Source organism: Salvelinus alpinus, chromosome 31, assembly GCF_045679555.1.
Source record: "Salvelinus alpinus chromosome 31, SLU_Salpinus.1, whole genome shotgun sequence".
Taxonomy (NCBI): Eukaryota; Metazoa; Chordata; class Actinopteri; order Salmoniformes; family Salmonidae; genus Salvelinus; species Salvelinus alpinus.
This window is the reverse complement of record NC_092116.1, coordinates 5,740,730-5,761,040: the sequence shown is the minus strand read 5'-3', so window position 1 is coordinate 5,761,040 and position 20,311 is coordinate 5,740,730. Positions and strand designations below refer to the sequence as shown.

The window sequence follows — 20,311 nt, the reverse complement described above, 5'->3', positions numbered from 1 at the left end:
ATTCTCATCGACGGGGCTGTAGTGGAGCGGGTTGATTGTTTCAAGTTCCTTGGTGTCCACATCACCAACAAACGATGGTCCCGAGTTCCCCCTCGGGAGACTGAAAAGATTTGGCATGGGTCCCCAGCTCCTCAAAAAGTTATACAGCTGCACCATCGAGAGCATCCTGACAGGTTGCATCACCGCCTGGTATGGTAACTTCTCGACATTTGACTGTAAGGTGCTACAGAGGGTAGTGCGTACGGCCCAATACATCACTAATCAAATGGCCACCTGATTATTTACATTGACACCCACCCATGTGTTTTTTACACTGCTGCTACTTACTCACTGTTTATTAGCTATGCATAGTCACTTCACCCCTACCTACATGTACAAATTACCTCGACTAACCTGTACCCCCGCACACTGACTCGGTACCGGTACCCCCCTGTATTTAGCCTCATTATTGTTATTTTATTGTGTTACTTTTTTATTATTTTTTACTTTAGTAAATATTTTCTTAACTCTTTTTTGAACTGCACTGTTGGTTAAGGGCTTGTAAGTAAGCATTTCACAGTAAGGTCTACACATGTTGTATTCGGCGCAGGTGACAAATAAAGTTTGATTTGATTTGACCACAGATTTAAGCTGGTTGTTGTCTGCTCCGCCCACATGATTACATATTCATCTCAGCTGTTTTACTGAGGGAAATTGAAACAAAATATCCTTTAGATGGAGGCACCAGTGGTGGAATTGGATGGGTTGGGAATTAGTGGGTGGGGGGTTTGATATTGAGTAGTGGGAGGGGTTAAACATGGTAGGAAGTGATTGGGTTAGTGGGGGAGTGGCAGAAGGGGTTGTTTAGTTGCTATCGCTTGTGATGCATGTGCTTAGGGGCGGGGTCTGGATCTCTGATACACCATATTAACATTATTTCCCATTGGGCAAACTAAGAGAATGTGTTTGTTGGCAGACAATGCAGGCATGCAAGCATTAAAAACACAATTGAAGGAGACATGAGTAAATTACCTGGAGGATAAGGTTAATAGAGATAATTCATTGTTATTCGATTATACTTTCCTTTTTTAAAGGAAGGTTTCGTCTCCACATTATTTGTGTCTGGTCTATAGTGATGGGTCTAACCTATAGTCAAGTGTATGTGATGGGGTTGTGTGTGTGTGTGAGTTGGTGTGAGAAGGCTTAGAGAGGGATATTAATGGTCCGATCATGTAAATGTTTTATAGACGATGGGGGTGACTCTGCAGAAATAGACTTCGAAGAAGCTCTGAAGGAGTCTGTACTTCTGGTTTGAGTAACTCATTTGTATGGCTCGTTAACGCTCTCTGCAGTTGGATGCTTCTCCTCAGTTAGTTGGAAGTGGTTGAAACGATTTAATTGCCCTCTCTTCACACTTTTACACAATATGCCTCCAGACTTTTGAGTCTGATAATTGCCCGGCAGTAAAAGGTCTAAAATTGCCTCATTTTTTTGTTAATTTATTCATTCATTCTTAGAGAATAGTTTTCCATGGTTGTGTGGTTCTTTACAATGAAGTGTGTTTACTCCCTGCATGGGCTAACATATTCCAGTGAATGAGAAATATTTGGCCGACATTTTGAAACAGGGTGGGCATTGTTAGTACCGTCACAATGCCAAGTCACATGTTCAGACCAGAGAGAACGGGCACATTTACCTCACATTTACAGAACACATACAGGATCACGCACACACACACACACACACACACACACACACACACACACACACACACACACACACACACACACACACACACACACACACACACACACACACACACACACACACACACACACACACACACACACACACACACACACACACACACACACAAATCTTGAAATGCAGCTGAGTAGCATCTCAAATGAGACAAGCTCACAAAAGATCTGGCAAACACCTAGCTAGGCCTCTCTCAGCTGAGATCAATCACTATGGTGGATCTGGGGGTGAATGAATTACAAATCCTCAACCCTGAGAGCGAGATCAATTCAATAAAAAGATCTGGCTCTGCCTTTCATTTGCCGCCCAGCTTCACCCAATCAATAATCAGTGCTGTAGGCTTCACTGTGACACACCGAGGACAAGACTCACACAACACAATACATTTAAATAGCTATTGTGTGGCTGCTGAAGTTCATACTAGCTCTCCGACTGGAGAAGTTGAGAGTTATAACCTTTCCCCACCCCCCTTCATGACATCAGGTTAAGTCAGCACCACACACTAAGGCATGGTCACCCTCAGCGTGATAACAGCCCTCATCGCCAGGGGTAACCCTGTCTCTGACCTCCATGAGAGGGCATTCCAGAGCAACCAGGGGGCTACTGTACCTCCCCCACCCCCTCATCTGTTTTGGCTCGCCACCCTCCCGCCGGTCGGACCACCCTCGTTCCCATGCATATCTAGGCTGGTGGGTGTAAATATAGCTGGAATCAGCAATGGGCCAGTGTTAGCGCTTAGCGGCAGTTGTAGATGGTGCTCCTAGAGGGGGACAAGGAAAGCTGGCGAGGCTGACAGGCAGAGTGGGTTTGCTGGGCAAAAGGTAGCATCTTAGTCCACCTGTGGATGGTAGCCTCCAGCCGTTAGCGCTTTAGGGGTGGAGGAGGGGTGGATGGGGAAAAAAAGATATAGGACTGTATTTTTTTGTGTGGAATTACTAGAGCAACTTTACCCGCTTTTGTTGGTTTGTTTACATTTGATGACGCCTGGCTTCGCAGACACTGGGATTGTGACTAGCGGTTGCCATGGGCAACGCAGCAATGTGTAAGGTGTGTGAGGCTGAAAAGGGTTTGAAAGCCAATGGGAGTCAACCCAAGATGGACCATGTTCTACCAGAGTCAGACTACTACTGCTTTGAACAACATCCTGAGCCTGAGCCAGAACCCCAAATACTGGTAAGACTTGGGGCATAATTTAGGCATAAAATTTCTGAGGTGTGTTAGAAGAATTGAAGGTGTGAAATTCCATGCCTTGGGTCTCCAGTCTCTTGCTTATTTTCTTTGTACTGGAGCTCTTTAAAAATAGCTCTTGTATCTTTTTCCCACCCCGGGTAAACCCCATGACTAACATTGTTGTGTTTGTTATAGTAATATTCTCCACTCCATTACACCGAGGCGGGGAATAGTGTGGTGTACTTGTTTACAGTGTTTACAGTTTACAGCATATTGAAAGTACTCACCTAAGAAGAAACAGTTATTTCAACTCACCTTCCCCCAGGGGAAAATAATCTGCCCAATCCTGCTATGCTCAAAGGCTTTGCCACATCAAAGAGGTGTGGACAGAGTTACCGACAGCGAAGCCAACCAAGGGATGGGATACAAAAATAAAGCCAGCCGAGTGCCAGGCCAGAAATGTCTAGGCAGCTGTGTCATACAGAGTGGGTCATATGAAGCAGACACAGGTGTGAGACAGCGGTACCCATACCGATCTGCCATTGGACAGAGCTGCCTGTGAGGACGTTGTGACTCAGATGACCTAGCGACTCTTAGCGACCCATAGTGACTCTTCTACCAGCAGAGAATCATTGCCTGGAAAGAGAGAAAGGGAGAGCGAGAGAGATAGAGAATCGAGAGAGCCCTGAACATCTATACCTGGGTAAGAGAGGATGAAGCTGCGAGAGAGAAAAAACATAATTCTGAAAGGGGGATATCGACCCCCCCCCTTCGATGAGAATGGGTGCCTGTTCAGTGTTTTCTGACTCAGCACTATTTTGTTCAAAACAATTATAGTGTGTGAAAGGCGTGTGAAAGCAGACTAAATAAATTGCTTTGGAGAATGTGAGAATTGATTGTGTCCAGTATGTAATTAATGATAGGAGGGTGAGAGGGAGGTGAGGGGGAGAGGGAGGGAGGGAGAGAGAGAGCGCTATTTGTACTAAAGATATGCGAAACTGTTAAGGCAGTTCTTAATGTACAATTTATTTGTTTGTGAGCCTTGCATTTTATTGTGAGACCTAGTATTTCCATAATTGATATTGATTTCCATCCCTCCCTACAGGACCGTATAATGTACTGCTCTGTGCTAGCTGCAGTTGTGTTGTGTTCAATATCCCACTCATTTCCAGAGCAATGATCAGTACATTCCAATTCCCCTGGAGTGTCTCTTCCTATCACCTCACATCACACTCAACTTACACTCCACACTCATACCATGCCTGCTGAGATAAAGGACATGGTGTGACTTAGAGGAGTACTGTAAGAGTTAAGGGTGTGCCGGCATGGCCGTACTCGTATTTCGTAAACGTAGCCGTAAGTTGACAGTTGATAGTCGGATCGGATGATACTTGTGATTGGAATAAACATAAGTGTTTTAATATGCCTAAATAGATGTTGGCAAAATAAACTATATATACAAAAGTATGTGGACACCCCTTCAAATTAGTGGATTCGGGCTATTTCAGCCACACAAGTTGCTGACAGGTATATAAAATCGAGCACACGGCCATGCAATCTCCATAGACAAACATTGGCAGTAAAATGGCCTTACTGAAGAGGTCAGTGACTTTCAACGTGGCACCATCATAAGATGCCACCTTTCCAACATTTTAGTTCGTCAAATGTATGCCCTGGTAGAGCTTCCCCAGTCAGCTGTAAGTGCTGGTATTGTGAAGTGGAAACGTCTAGGAGCAACAACGGTTCAGCCGTGAAGTGGTAGGCCACACAAGCTCACGGAACGGGACCGCTTGGTGCTGAATCGTCTGTCCTCAGTTGCAACACTCACTCCCGAGTTCCAAACTGCCACTGGTACTGACGTCAGCACAAGAACTGTTCGTCGGGAGCTTCATAAAATGGGTTCCCATGGCCGAGCAGCCGCACACAAGATCCCCATGTGCAATGCCAAGCGTCAGCTGGAGTGGTGTAAAGCTCGCCGCCATTGGAGTCTGGATCAGTGGAAATGCGTTTTCTGGAGTGATGAATCACACTTCACCATCTGGCAGTCTGACGGATAAATCTGGGTTTGGCAGATGCCAGGAGAACACTACCTGCCCCAATGCACTGTGCCTGTGTCTGTGTGTCCTCAACTTGCAGTGGGCAGTTTGCTGTCACTCACTCAGAATGTACATTAGCATTTCATATTTTTCCCTACACTTGCCACACTTGTTAGATATAATGCACATTGACAGCTTGATAGCAAACGTCCTCGACATGTGATTTATTGTAGTAGCAGGCAGTAGCAATCTAAATGATCAGACTGAAAACATGCGAGGAAAAGTGAACGGGTGAAATTATGAGAAATAAAGCTTCACTCTATCCAATCAGAGCAACAGGATCAACGTACAGCCCACCCTTTTTCTTTACAGACAGGCAAACTAGCCAGTTGAGGTATTTAGACCGCTCACATGACTGACTCAACGGCAGTACCGTATGGTTTAGAAACTCTGTCACTGACTGACACGAGAAAGATGCTTGGATCATAATTGTATCCAGAATATTGCCCATATCCGTTACGATACTTGTTTTGACCGACTACTCGGCACAACCCTTGTAAGAGTGTAGCCTGGCGTATTTGTGCAAGTTTGTGTATAGTACGCACATTGTGTGTGTTTTATCAGGGGCCCTAATCTCCAGAGGGCCCAGTTATCATCCCCTGGGGCCACTTTCATTAGCAGCCATTTTTAATGCTGCATTGGAATACAAATTCATTTTAAAAGCCCAGAAAGACAGTGATGTGTGTGTAGTATGTCTGTGTTTGGCGTGTGTGAGTGTGTGTTTGTACTCCTTCAGAGTGTTCCTGTTATAGTTAACCACACTGACAGCTAAAGGTCTGCTCTCTCTGAGGACGCCTACTGTTTTTGAGAACATGGACTATTTTAAACAGTGGGTGGTGTTAGCTAAGAGCAGGGTCGTGTTGCTAGCGCATGCCAGATCTTACAATGCCTGGATAGGTATTGTATGTATCAGCTAACCACATCATATGTTATAGCAATCTGGTGCCCGACGGCACAGTTGATGACATGGCATGTAACCATTGGTTGATGCATGCAACGTCTGCGCAGGGGGACACGACCTATGCCTTCGACTTGACCCCTGACCTTTCACCCCTGACAGTTAGCTCTCGCGCTCTTTGTCACTAAGTGGACTGTGGAAACTCTAGTACACATTCTGATGTTTTTTTTCTGCTCTTCACACCGTCTGTGCAAAGTGTTTTGGCCTTGAAATAGCTAGCAATATGACATTTTAAATCAGAAGATGTGGTTTATAGGTTATCCTTCAGTGGCATATAGCAAGGCTTTGTTAGCCCTGCAAGGACAATACAGCATCCTTGTGCTTTTAATAAAATATTGTATGTTGTTTACCCTCCCCTACAATATTTTTCATGGTTTTCTCGGTCAGCAACACACACTATCTTGCCTCAATCTGTCAAGCCTCACTGAAAGCATTAGCCTCTACTGGTGAATTTAGAGTAGGTCTAAATTTAGTGTCCCTAACGAAGCTGGGCCTAGTGCTGATTTACTATATGCGAATGAGTCCTCAGGGAGATCCGTGGTTGGCCAGGATGCTCTGGCGGCCAGCTATATCCTGTTTTGGCATTGGCCCAGAAATGTTTGGCCCAGCTGATGTTGATGACACTGATTGCTAATGAGGGGGGCTCCCAGGATGAACCAATCACGAGGGAGTAACATCCCACAGCATGCAGAAACAATTACAGAAGAGAGGAGATCCTAGCCAATACATCAAACCGCATGCTTCCATTATGTTACCTTGATCTTGAAGCCTTTGAATATGTGGTGAGTTCATGTTATCATAATCTACAGCTTCCTATTGAATGTTTCCTTGTTTTTCATTGAGTCGAATGAGGTTCGATAGAATTCCATTTGGAAGCCTCATGTGTGATGAAGTCCGATGGTTTCCGATAATCATAGGGTATTAAAAGCTGAACTCGAGGTATGTGGTGGTAACGATCAAGGTTCCATGGATACTGCAGTCCAGTTGAATGTGATGAAATAGTAATCATCACATACTGTAATTACAGTATGTCTGCGCATATTGTGTCTATGCATGCCAGGCAGCCCAAATGAGGGTTTAATGTAAAATACACACACACATGCATGCCCACACGAACGCACACAAGGCACACACACAGTTGGCGAACCTGGCGTTAATGAAGGAAATGTTAACATTGACGCCAATCTCTTAGTCCTAGGCACCAGTGGTGTGACATGGTTGCTGTGTACAACAGATACCCAGTAAACACTGTTGTCTGTTGATATGATAGGCTGTCATGATGTCCAAGAATAGAAGGTGTTGTTCCATTGGAGTGTGGGATTTTGTACACCAGCAAAAGACAAGGGTACAGTTGCCTTATCTGTGAATAAGCTTGCGTCACAGTGTGTGTGCGTGTTTGTGTATGTGCGTGCGTGTGTGTGGTGTGTGTGTTTCCGTGTATGTGTGAGAATGATAATGTTCCTGTAAGAGCCTGTGGAGCACGTGATGCATGTTAGGAGGGTTTTTTAAGGCTGTGGTGGTTGTGGCTTAGGGCAGTGTGGTGACACACACACACACACGGCTGAGATGTTCTATCTTTGGTAGAGGGGACCAGGTTAGGTTAGTGCCTAGGTACGTTTGTATCACACATGAGGTTGCTGAGCTTATTACAAGCCTGTACTTCCCCTATCAGCACTGGTGTAATGTTGAGTGAGTTTGCCACATTATACAAGCCTGAAAAATGGCTCTTATGGTAAAATAAAGTAGTTAAATGAGCTATGTGTGAACTCTTAGGTTACACCGCACCCCAGAGAGGGAAATAGAGAGAGAGAGAGAGAGAGAGAGAAAACAGTTGTCATGGTTACCAAGAGAGGCAGGGCCGCTTGTCTCCATGGCAACTGGGAGGGCCGAGGATGTTTCCAACAGCATTGGTCATTGGACGGTCGTCTTGGGATATAATATTTACTTTATTTATACTGTAAATTCTCCACACACATTCTACTCTGTGTAAATTTTTGTTTTATGCAATCTCAGTTTAGGGAGGCTTTTGAAGCTGAAATGACATGGTCGGTAATGTGATGTCACGCTTCGCGGGTTCGGTTGAAATTCCCAGTGATATACAGTACCAGTCAAAAGTTTGGACACAACTACTCCTTACAGGGTTTTTCTTTATTTGTACTATTTTCTACATTGTAGAATAATAGTGAAGACATCAAAACTATGAAATAACACATATGAAATCATGTAGTAACCAAAAAAGGGTTAGATAAATCAATATATATTTTATATTTGAGATTCTTCAAAGTAGCCACCCTTTGCCTTGATGACAGCTTTGCACACTCTTGGCATTCTCTCCACCAGCTTCATGAGGTAGTCACCTGGAATGCATTTCAATTAACAGGTGTGCCTTGTTAATTTGTTGAATGTAATTCCTTCTTAATGCGTTTGAACCAATCAGTTGTGTTGTGACAAGGTAGGGTGGTATACAGAAGATAGGCCTATTTGGTAAAAGACCAAGTCCATATTATGGCAAGAACAGCTCAAATAATCCAAGAGCAACGACAGTCCATCATTACTTTAAGACATGAAGGTCAGTCAATACGGAACATTTCAAGAACTTTGAAAGTTTCTTCAAGTGCAGTCGCAAAAACCATCAAGCGCTATGATGAAACTGTCTCTCATGAGGACCGCCACAGGAAAGGAAGACCCAGAGTTACCTCTGCTGCAGAGGATAAGTTCATTAGAGTTACCAGCTTCAGAAATTGCAGCCCAAATATATGCTTCACTGATTTTATGTAACAGACACATCTCAACATCAACTGTTCAGAGGAGACTGCGTGAATCAGGTCTTCATGGTCGAATTGCTGCAAAGAAACCACTACTATAGGACACCAATAAGAAGAAGAGACTTGCTTGGGCCAAGAAACACAAGCAATTAGACTGTTGTAAATCTGTCCTTTGGTCTGATGAGTCCAAATGTGCGATTTTTGGTTCCAACTGCCGAGCCATGGAGGAGGAGGTGTGATGGTGTGGGGGTGCTTTGCAGGTGACACTGTCAGTGATTTATTTAAAATTCAAGGCATACTTAACCAGCATGGCTACCACAGAATTTTGCAGCGATACGCCATCCCATCTGGTTTGAGCTTAGTGGGACTATCATTTGTTTTTCAACAGGACAATGACCCAAAACACACCTGTGTGAGGGCTTTTTGACCAAGGAGAGTAATGGAGTCCTGCATCAAATGACCTGGCCTCCATAATCACCCAACCTCAACCCAATTGAGATGGTTTAGGATGAGTTGGACCGCAGAGTGAAGAAAAAGCAGCCAACAAGTGCTCAGCACTCCTTCAAGACTGTTGGAAAAGCATTCCAGGTGAAGCTGGTTGAGAGAATGCCAAGAGTGTGCAAAGCTGTCATCATGGCAAAGGTTGGCTACTTTGAAGAATCTCAAATATAAAATATATTTTGATTTGTTTAACACTTTTTTGGTTACTATATGATTCCATATGTGTTATTTCATAGTTTTGATGTCTTCACTATTATTCTACAATTTAGAAAATAGTACAAATGGTACTGTGTTCATCTAGACTAAAGCATAGGTCTACTGGCTAGACGACATTAGATAATGTTTAAAAAAGTGCAATTATGCCACTTTTCAACCTCCTATTTATTATTTCCAGCACCCAAAACCAGTATCTACATACTGTATGTGAAAACATTTCTATGATCTGTGGTTAAAAAGATTAGAAGGTCATAGAAAATGCTTCTCGGTGACATCATGAGGTAGGATTAAAAGTTAAAGAAAAGGTGATTTTTTTTTTCAAACCCTGCAACTAGTTCCTAGCCAGAGGGAGGGTATTTCCTTGCTCCCACGACACCGCAAATCTCATAGTGTTTGAAAATCACTTAAAAATAAAAAATAAAAATAAACTTTTGATGAGGTCGTCGGGTAGAACTTTTTAACTTCATATTTTTTTCTTCTACAATTCGTAGAAATGTGCCGTTATCACATAGACACAGGTGTGCTGGAGATAATGAAAAAGAGTTTGAAAAGTGATGGAATTGCCCTTTAAGGTCGAAGGATTTGCTCCTCACTGTCAGAGCATACATCATGTAGGATATAATAATTGCAGACAGAGAACAAGGAATGCTATACCGATCCCCCTGACTGAAACAAAGCAGAGCCCAAACAGGTGGAGGCTGGGGTGGGTGGTGGGAAAGCAGGAAGGAGACATGCATAGCGAGTAACGCATGTCACAGCATAGCATGTCACCAAGAACATCAGCACATACTGTACCTTACGCACGCCAGCCATCAGAGAATGGTTAGTGCTATCCGGGATCCTTGGGATACCCCTACCCTAACCCTAAACTTAACCCATACCGTAACCATTTTAAATGTCAACTTCAATGGGGTGACGTCAGAGTTGGACGTCTCAAGGATTCCGGATAGCAAGGACCACCATCAGGGGAATGTGTGTGCAACCTGGTCGACTAATATACCTCCATATTAAGGTAGTGTGATGAATCTAATTGGAGGCAATATCAGCTGATGCGAAACTTGTGTTTCCTGTATGAACATGCTGCGCTTGATTTATTAATCAAGGGTAACACACAGTAAGAATTGTTCATTTTGTCCCTGTAAAGAATGGCTTATGAATGAACACAATACCAAAGACCTTCATATCTGATTGAGTAAGTTACCTCCTTCCCACTCTCTGTTTTTCCTCTCTCTCTCTCTCTCTCTCTCTCTCTCTCTCTCTCTCTCTCTCTCTCTCTCTCTCTCTCTCTCTCTCTCTCTCTCTCTCTCTCTCTCTCTCTCTCTACCTCTCTCTCTACCTCTCTCTCTACCTCTCTACCTCTACTCTCTACCTCTACTCTCTACCTCTACTCTCTACCTCTCCTTAATATCACGACTCCACGTAGGAGTGTCCATTCACCCGCAAAGCCATAAAACACCCTCTCTTTTCTTAAGTCGCTCTGGATAAGAGCGTCTGCTAAATGACTTAAATGTAATGTAAATGTAATTCATTCTCATCTCTCCACCCTCTCTGCCTTGCATAATGTGACTCGGGCAGTTAGGAATCTGACTGGGGATTTTATCTGGCTTTTCTACCCCTCTGTTCTGTAGGCCTAATGGTACCATTGTATAATGTAGCTGAGTACAATTCTGACACTGTCTTTCAGTCAGTATACACGTGCACAGTGACCTATTCTGGCTTTGAGATGACCACACTCCCCTTCTCTGATATCCATATGTGGTTTGTACAGAGAAACATTATTCAGCAAAGAATGGTAATATGATTCATAAAAACAAAATGGCTGCTATTCATTAGCTTCTTACATGTTGAAGTGGTTCCCTTAGGTGAGCTGTAATGCTGCTCTTTAGCATGCAAGGTGCAGAGGATTGATATTAAAGGGAATTTGGTTGGTGTAACAATATCATCCTACCCCTGTGGACTGGCTGGACAACCCACAAGCTGTTCCTCTGGACCTCTCCGTCTGTCAGATATATAGAGCAGAGATATCCCTCCCTAGAGAAATCATCTGAGCTGTCTCCAAGAGACCCCAGGAGACCCCCCCCCCCCCCCCCCCCAGCCCCCCCTCAGTCTGGGATAAGGTATCAGTCTCATTGGAGGTGTGAGACACACTTACAGACAGTGAAGTAGGCTTGTATCACTATATACAGTACCAGTCAAATGTTTGGACACATCTACTCATTTTCCTCATTTTTTACTATTTTCTCAATTGTAGAATAATAGTGAATGCACCAGAACTATGAAATAACACATATGGAATCATGTAGTAAACAAGAAAGTGTTAAACAAATCAAAATATATTTTATATTTGAGATTATTCAAAGTTGCCACAATTTGCCTTGATGACAGCTTTGCACACTCTTGGCATTCTGTCAACCAGCTTCATGAGGTAGTCACCTGGAATGCATTTCAATTAACAGGTGTGCCTTGTTAAAAGTTAATTTGTGGAGTTTCTTTCCTTCTTAATGCGTTTGAGCCAATCAGTTGTGTTGTGACAAGGTATGGTGGTATACAGAAGATAGGCCTATTTGGTAAAAGACCAAGGCCATATTAAGTGCAGCTCAAATAATCAAAGAGAAACGACAGTCCATCATTACTTTAGGACATGAAGGTCAGTCAATACGGAAAATTTAAAGTGCAGTCGCAAAAACCATCAAGTGCTATGATGAAACTGTCTCTCATGAGGACCGCCACAGGAAAGGAAGACCCAGAGTTACCTCTGCTGACGAGGATGAGTTCATTAGAGTTACCCTCATGGTCTAATTGCTACAAAGAAACCACTACTAAAGGACACCAATAAGAAGAAGAGAATTGCTTGGGCCAAGAAACACAAGCAATGGACATTAGACCAGTGGAAATCTGTCCTTTGGTCTGATGAGTCCAATTTTGAGATTTTTGGTTCCAATCGCCTTGTCTTTGTGAGACACAGAGTAGGTGAATGAATGATCTCCGCATGTGTGGTTCTCACCATGAAGTATGGAGGAAGAGGTGTGATGGTGTGGGGGTGCTTTGCTGGTGACACTGTCAGTGATTTATTTAGAATTCAAGGCACACTTAACCAGCATGGCTACCACAGCATTCTGGAGTGATATGCCATCACATCTGGTTTGCGCTTAGTGGGACTATCATTTATTTTTCAACAGGACAATGACCCAATACACCTCCAGGCTGTGTAAGGGTTATTTGAGCAAGAAGGATAGTGATGGAGTGCTTCATCAGATGACCTGGCCTCCACAATCACCTGACCTCAACCCCATTAATGATTTAGGATGAGTTGGACCGTAGAGTGAAGGAAAAGCAGCCAACAAGTGCCCAGCATATGTGGGAACTCCCTCAAGACTGTAGGAAAAGCATTCCAGGTGGAGCTGGTTGAGGGAATACCAAGAGTGTGCAAACCTTTCATCAAGGCAAAACGTGGCTTGTTTGAAGAATCTCAAATATAAAATATTTTGATTTGTTTAACACTTTTTTGGTTACTACAAGATTCCATTTGTGTTATGTAATAGTTTTGAAGTCTTCACTCTTATTCTACAATGTAGAAAATAGTAAAAGTAAAGAAAAAGCCTTGAATGAGTAGGTGTGTCCAAACTTTTGACTAGTACTGTCATATATATATACATATATATGTATACATATATATATATATATATATATATATATATATATATGTATTCACTCAGCTAACAGAGCTCAACTCGCCATCCTGCTGCTCAGTCTCACGGTTTAGCTCCTGTTTGTTTGTGCTGCGTATTGTTGTGTCCGGTCTGAATGATGCAGTGCAGTTCTCTGCAGCATCCACACACAGAACCGCTGCCGCAGGTTAAACCAGGACAAATCACCGCAATGTGTCTCTCATTACTGCCTTTAGATACGTTGTGAAGCATTGATCAGTAGCTGGGAGCACGGTCGTTCTTCATACGTATGCATTCACTTATGCAGGTAGGTATAACATAGGCTATGACTGACTGTACATCAGATACAGTCAGTCATAATAGTGGAGCTCCTCTCACTGTCCTTTTCGTATCGGCCCTCTCATTATACAGTGTAAAGTACTCCCCACATTTACAGATTTGAGTGTGTTTTAAACCATGAACAGCTCAGAGTTTGTGTTACAGTCCAGAGTATGTATTAACTCTGGGTCCGGAGTCTCTGTACAGCGGTGTAAGTGAATGAGTGACAGAATGGGTCACAGGAGTGGGCATATCCGCGGTCTGGGTTTGGGCTGAGCTGTGCTGCGTGCTGGAGCCATCTCTGGCCCTGTCTCCCTCACTGAGTGTCTCTGGGAGATAGCTAGCCTGGCTAGCCACAACGCTACTTCAATCAGGTGCCCAGTTACCAGCACAGGCTGGTTGTCAGGGAGCAGTACTACTTTAGGGACTACATTCTACCTCCTCCTCACAGAGGAGAGAGGAGGCTGTGGTTCTGCAGTTCTGTGTCTGTATGTGTGTGCCAGGGTGTGTTTTGGGAACGAGAGGGGAAATGCAGACTCACTGCCGATACGATCTAAAGTTTTGGTCCATCTCCAGCTTAGTCTGCCTCAGTGGATAAAAGTAGAAGACATGTCCATCAGTTGTATTCCTGTGTGTATCATTATACACTATTTCACTCGGATTGGAAAATGCTGATTCAGTGCAGGTGTTGATGACTGCAGAAAATGAGTGACACTGCCACCAGGCTCCGTAGGGACTTCTAATGAGTGTTTGTCTTTGAGTCTCAGGGGCTGTAGTGTTGCCTGTGCAGGCTGGCATACTTGGCATTAAAGTGTGTCTCACCCCTCAAATAAGTGGTAGAGTGCTGTATGCTAAGCTGTAACTCAATCTATTCTAGAAGTAATAAAAAAACGGACCTATTTCAAAGCAGTTCAAAACAGCGGTTAAGTTGTACCAACGTTGTTCTCAATGGGTTCTAACATTGTTCTAACGTATTTTTTATTCTGTTTGTTCTTCTCCAGTCGGACAGCAACACCAGCTTCTTGCGAGCGGCAAGGGCGGGGAACATCGACAAGGTTCTGGAGTACCTAAAGGGGGGAGTGGACATAGGCACCTGTAATCAGGTAAGAGACTAGTGGACATACATGCGCACATGTGTACACGCACGCCAGGAGAAAAAAAAGAAAAACATTTGTGATAACTCAGAACCTGATTTACGGTAGACAGGACACGTCATTTGTTTGTCTTGATGGTGCTGTTGATTGGTCTCTGTGGAGCCAAAATGGAGGCCAGTTCTCTCCTCAGTCACCCAGGCGATCAATCTTACACTTTCTCTTCAATAACTCATTTAGCTCTTGGGATCTCTCCTTTGATCATCAGTCCTAATGCCAATCTGTCTACGGCGTGAGGGTTGCCGTTCTATCTCTGTCCATTGGGAGGAATGAGGCTTACTGTACTGAACCGTATTTGTGCTACCAAAACATAACATTGATTCAACTCTATAGCAAAAAATAACTTGAAATAAATAACTATCTTTGGGAGCTATGGTAACCACGTAATGTGTGTAATGTGATCAGTGTGGGTTGGCCTGTTAGTGATTAAACACAAAACATCTGACTATTTGGCTGTATTCCTAATCACCACACTCTAGTCTCTACAATTAACATTGTTCTCAGATTAAGAGAGGGATTGTCCCAGTCTCCTTGAGTGCTGTGTTTTTGCCGTTCTCTCTAAAATGTAATCATTGTCATCTTGAAGGAGGCTGTCAGCGTGATTACATTAGGAGTAAAGCGCCTCTGTCATTCAGGGTTCATTATTAAACAGGCGCTTTGCAAGGCAATACTTTTACGTAACACTGCTATGTCTGACAATAGCTTTCACTGAGCAAATCTAGGACAGGGAATGGCAATGTGCTTCCCTTTATAAAAAAAACAGGCTAAATCAAAGTTTTCATTTTTCTTGTTTTCTTATATGTTTCTGTTAGTAAGATCAACACCAAAAGTGTGGATTTTAATACCGCTAATATTAACATTGAAAAATCAATGAATCAATAACATCTAAATCCATCACTCTGAATCTATAACTCTGACCTCTCGTAAATCCACCATGCGTCTCCTTCAGGTACAATAAACAGAATGTTAAGTATATAGATGGAAGGAAGGATAGAATAAGAGGAGAAGAGGTACGAGTGAGGAGTGTATTGAAAATGAATGTCAATGAACTAAGTAGCCCAGACCCAGCTTCTATTGCATTGGTGTATATGAGAGACACCGAGTTAAGTAGAACGGAATTGACGGAATTGTTTATTTTGCAATAGAGTACCACAGTATGAGTCATTATAACCATAAACCCTAGCAGTCAAACAAGGAAATGGTTCCAATCAGTTTTTTTTTTGCCATACATTTTTCCCATAGAGGATTTTAGAAACACTTAAAATAAGGGCTGTGTTTCCAATAGGCTTACCCTGGCATGATAACCGTGTAAATCTCTCTAGGACAAGGTGACTTTTATCAATATATTTGCCTGTATTTACCCCCCAAAAAATGAAATGATAATTAGCTGCTAATGTGGCTATCATAATGAACTCATATAATTTTTTACTGGCTACAGCTAGAGATTCAAGTGTCATTTGGTTAGCTAGCAAGAATTGTGAATCACTTTGCTAGCTCGTTAGCTATGCTGAACTTGAATGACTGTTATCCACAGTTAGTCTCTTAGCTGTCAATGAAATGTATTTGGCATCAATCAAATGGGCGGGAGAGGCAGGCAAATTCCCATTCATTTGTCAACACGTGGGTTGGGACAAACATACATTGGCAGGCAAGATGCAGAAGGACGAGCAGGCTACTATTCCCCATCGTTTCAGTGCAATTTTGACGGCCAACTAGCTGAAAGAGTTTGAGAGTGTTAATCTAATGTTCCCTTGTTAGATTTTTAGTTTATCTTGCTCTGGCTAGCATTAGTTGTTAATCTTGTTATTGTTGATGTGCATTGGCATCCGAGGGAGGGATAGCCTACCTTTCCATGGTTGTTTGATCAATAGGACTGTGAAGTTCCCAAATGTAAGAGGACTCCCGTGGTATTTACATATTTGCAGGAATCGATTCAGGTGTATTTTGTGGCTTTTGGCGAATGTGTTCTAATGATCTAAAGTCACGCTGTTGCTACTGCCTGTAACCACACAGTTCAGTTCAAAGTGAATGATGGCAGGCCCGTGTGGCAAATGGCTTATTTGCATATAGGCCTACTGTAGCTCTGATTGGCTATGCCGCACCAGTCTGCGTAGACTCCGGTCCTGGACAAGACATATGTTTTTATTAGGTTTTATTTACTGCAGTGTCTATTGATTGTCCAAACGCTCGGCGGCTTTCCCACTCTATATTGCTATAGAACTTCCACAAATGCCTTACTCTATGTAATTCCCAAACATTCTATGAATTAACGAAAATGTGAAGATGACCATATACTATAAGTGCTCGCTTGTCAGAAAATGTAAAAAAATAAAAAGATGTCATATTCTTCCTGGGGGTCTATAGGAACAGATTTAGATAAGATTTCTTGTTGCTAAAACGCTGTTAGTTCCACATTAATTACTGGCCACTGGCAGGAGGGGATGGATCAGTGGGTTTAGGTCATTGGTGTTTCCCTCTGTCATTTTATTTCTTCTTCTCTCTCTCTCTCTCTCTCTCTCAATATCCTGCCTCTATTCCTAATTAAACCTGTGGGATGTGACAAAGTCTACTATATCCCATTGTAGAAATTACATTTGCATAGATTTACTGCTATTGACCATCCCAATGTTATAACAGCTACAGTTGAAGTCGGAAGTTTACATACACTTAGGTTGGAGTCGTTTTTCAACCACTCCACAAATTTCTTGTTAACAAACTATAGTTTTGGCAAGTCGGTTAGGACATCTACTTTGTGCATGACACAAATAATTAGATTATTTCACTTATAATTATTTCACTTATAATTCACTGTATCACAATTCCAGTGGGTCAGAAGTTTACATACAGTGCCTTTAAACAGCTTGGACATTTCCAGAAAACGATGTCATGGCTTTAGAAGCTACTAATAGGCTAATTGACATAATTTGAGTCTATTGGAGGTGTACCTGTGGATGTATTTCAAAGCCTACCTTCAAACTCAGTGTCTCCTTGCTTGACATCATGGGAAAATCTAATGAAATACGCCAAGACCTCAGAAAATAAATTGTAGACCTCCACAAGTCTGGTTCACCCTTGGGAGAAATTTCCAAACGCCTGAAGGTACCACGTTCATCTGTACAAGCAATAGTACGCAAGTATAAACACCATGGGACCAAGCAGCCTTCATACGAGCAGCCTCCTAGAGATGAACATATAAAGTGCAAATCAATCCCAGAACAACAGCAAAGGACCTTGTGAAAATGCTGGAGGAAACAGGTACAAAAGTATCTATATCCACAGTAAAACGAGTCCTATATCAACATAACCTGAAAGGCCGCTCAGCAAGGAAGAAGCCACTGCTCCAAAACTGCCATAAAAACGCCGGACTACGGTTTGCAACTGCACATGGGGACAAAGATCGTACTTTTTGGAGAAATGTCCTCTGGTCTGATGAAACAAAAATAGAACTGTTTGTCCATAGTGACCATCGTTATGTTTGGAGGAAAAAGGAGGTCGCTTGCAAGCCGAAGAACACCATCTCAACCGTGAAGCACGGGGGTGGCAGCATCATGTTGTGGGGGGATTTGCTGCAGGAGGGACTGGTGCACACAAAATAGATGGCATCATGAGGGAGGAAAATAATGTGGATATATTGAAGCACAATACATCCGTCAGGAAGTTAAAGCTTGGTCGCAAATGGGTCTTCCAAATGGACATTGACCCCAAGCATACTTCCAAAGTTGTGGCAAAATGGCTTAAGGATAACAAAGTCAAGGTATTGGAGTGGCCATCACAAAGCCCTGACCTCAGTCCTATAGAAAATTTGTGGGCAGAACTGAAAAAGCATGTGCGAGCAAGGAGGCCTACAAACCTGACTCAGTTACACCAGCTCTGTCAGGAGGAATGGGCCAAAATTCACCCAACTTATTGTGGGAAGCTTGTGGAAGGCTACCCGAAACGTTTGACCCAAGTTCAACAATTCAAGGCAATGCTACCAAATACTAATTGAGTGTATGTAAACTTCTGACCCACGACATGCAAGTTAAAATATAAAAACAAACTCTGAACCAATTATATTAATTTGGGTACAGGTCGAAAAACATTAAATATTTATGGCAATTTAGCTAGTTAGTTTGCACTTGCTAGCTAATTTGTCCTATTTATCTAGCTTGCTGTTGCTAGCTAATTTGTCCTGGGATATAAACATTGAGTCGTTATTTTACCTGAAATGCACAAGGTCCTCTACTCCAATTAATCCACACATAAAACGGTCAACCGAATCGTTTCTATTCATCTCTCTTCCTTCCAGGCTTTTTCTTCTCTTGACTTTATATTGTGATTGACAACTTTCATAAATTAGGTCCATTACCGCCACTGACCTCGTTCGTCTTTCAGTCACCCACGTGGGTATAACCAATGAGGAGATGGCACGTGGGTACCTGCTTCTATAAACCAATGAGGAGATGGGAGAGGCAGGACTTGCAGTGCCCTCTGCGTCAGAAATATAACTGATTTCTATTTTAGCCCTTGGCAACGCAGACGCTCGTTGGCGCGCACGAGCAGTGTGGGTGCAATAATTGAATCACCGGACGCGAGTGGTGTAGTCAGCCTGTAAGGTGTATGTAAACTTCGGATTTCAACTGTAGTTTTCCATTACATTCCCTATTTCTGGAGCATACCTCTCCCCCTGAGAGGCTGGTGGGTCTTAATTTAGGAGGCGCATGACCATTATCTGTTCCTCCTCCAACCCATTAACGTTCCTCATTGCGCGGCTGGAGGGGGGGGCACCCTGACGTGGGTCACAGACAACTGTTAGGATGTAAATAGTCCGGTCTTGACAACCACCATGGTCACGGTGGTCAAGCTGATAAACAACAGTCACATGGTCATGGGGTGTGTGTGAGTGGTTGTTTGTTGTTTGGGCTATGTGTCTAAACCCTACCATACAGACACAGACAAGCACACACAGTTTTCTTCACAAAGCCAAAGCAATCTAGATAGGTGAGGGCCCAGCCACCCCCCCTCTCTCGCTCACATACACTATACACACATTCTGTCTCTGTCTCTCTCTTTCTATTTCTCTCACATCTGGCAGCACATCTGAATGCGTGGGCTTTGATGCAGTGATCTGAGCTAGTATCTGAGCTAGTGCTCTACTGTATAATGTCAGGAACATATAGATGTTCTGCTTCATAAACAGATTGAACAGTCAGCTTGCCATGTCAGATAGAGTATGTTGCTAACAATGCAGATGCACTGTCACAAACACTGATTTCCTATTTCACCCTAGTCCTCCTATATCTGCATTCTCTCTGGTCTCTCCCCTTATCCAATGCCCCCCCCTTCCCTCCCCCTCTCCTTCCATATGGTCAGTCCGGCTGCCCCTCCCCTCCTGGAATGTAACAGTAGAACAGTGACCTTCACACAGTGACAGGGACCTGGACGAATGGGTGTAGGGCTGTGACCATATTACCAGCATACCGGCAGTCATGAGTCATTCTGGTTACCTTATACATTCTGGTTACCTTATGCTACGCTCCAAAATGTCTATCCATGATGGGAGAGAGCCCTAGGCAATGCTGTTGGTTCATTGATTGTGCAGGACGGCTTACAGGTAGCCTACAATTATAGTGAATTTGTATTTGATTTTGAATAGCCTAGTAATAGGGATTTTCTTTATATTTTCATAATTAATTTGGTGGCACATTACTTTTAGCTATACAGAATATCTCACCACCATGCATTTCCC

General features: G+C 43.1%; 1 protein-coding gene across 5 annotated transcripts in view; it reads left to right on the top strand.

Moving 5' to 3' along the window:
• LOC139561098 (ankyrin-2-like) overlaps window positions 1-20,311 on the top strand; it is a 256,021-nt gene that overhangs the window by 151,519 nt on the left and 84,191 nt on the right. For all 5 annotated transcript variants that reach the window (XM_071377945.1, XM_071377946.1, XM_071377949.1 and 2 more), the window contains exon 2: window positions 14,434-14,535. In XM_071377945.1, coding sequence (XP_071234046.1) covers window positions 14,434-14,535 — 102 coding nt within the window. The remainder of the gene's footprint in view (window positions 1-14,433; window positions 14,536-20,311) is intronic.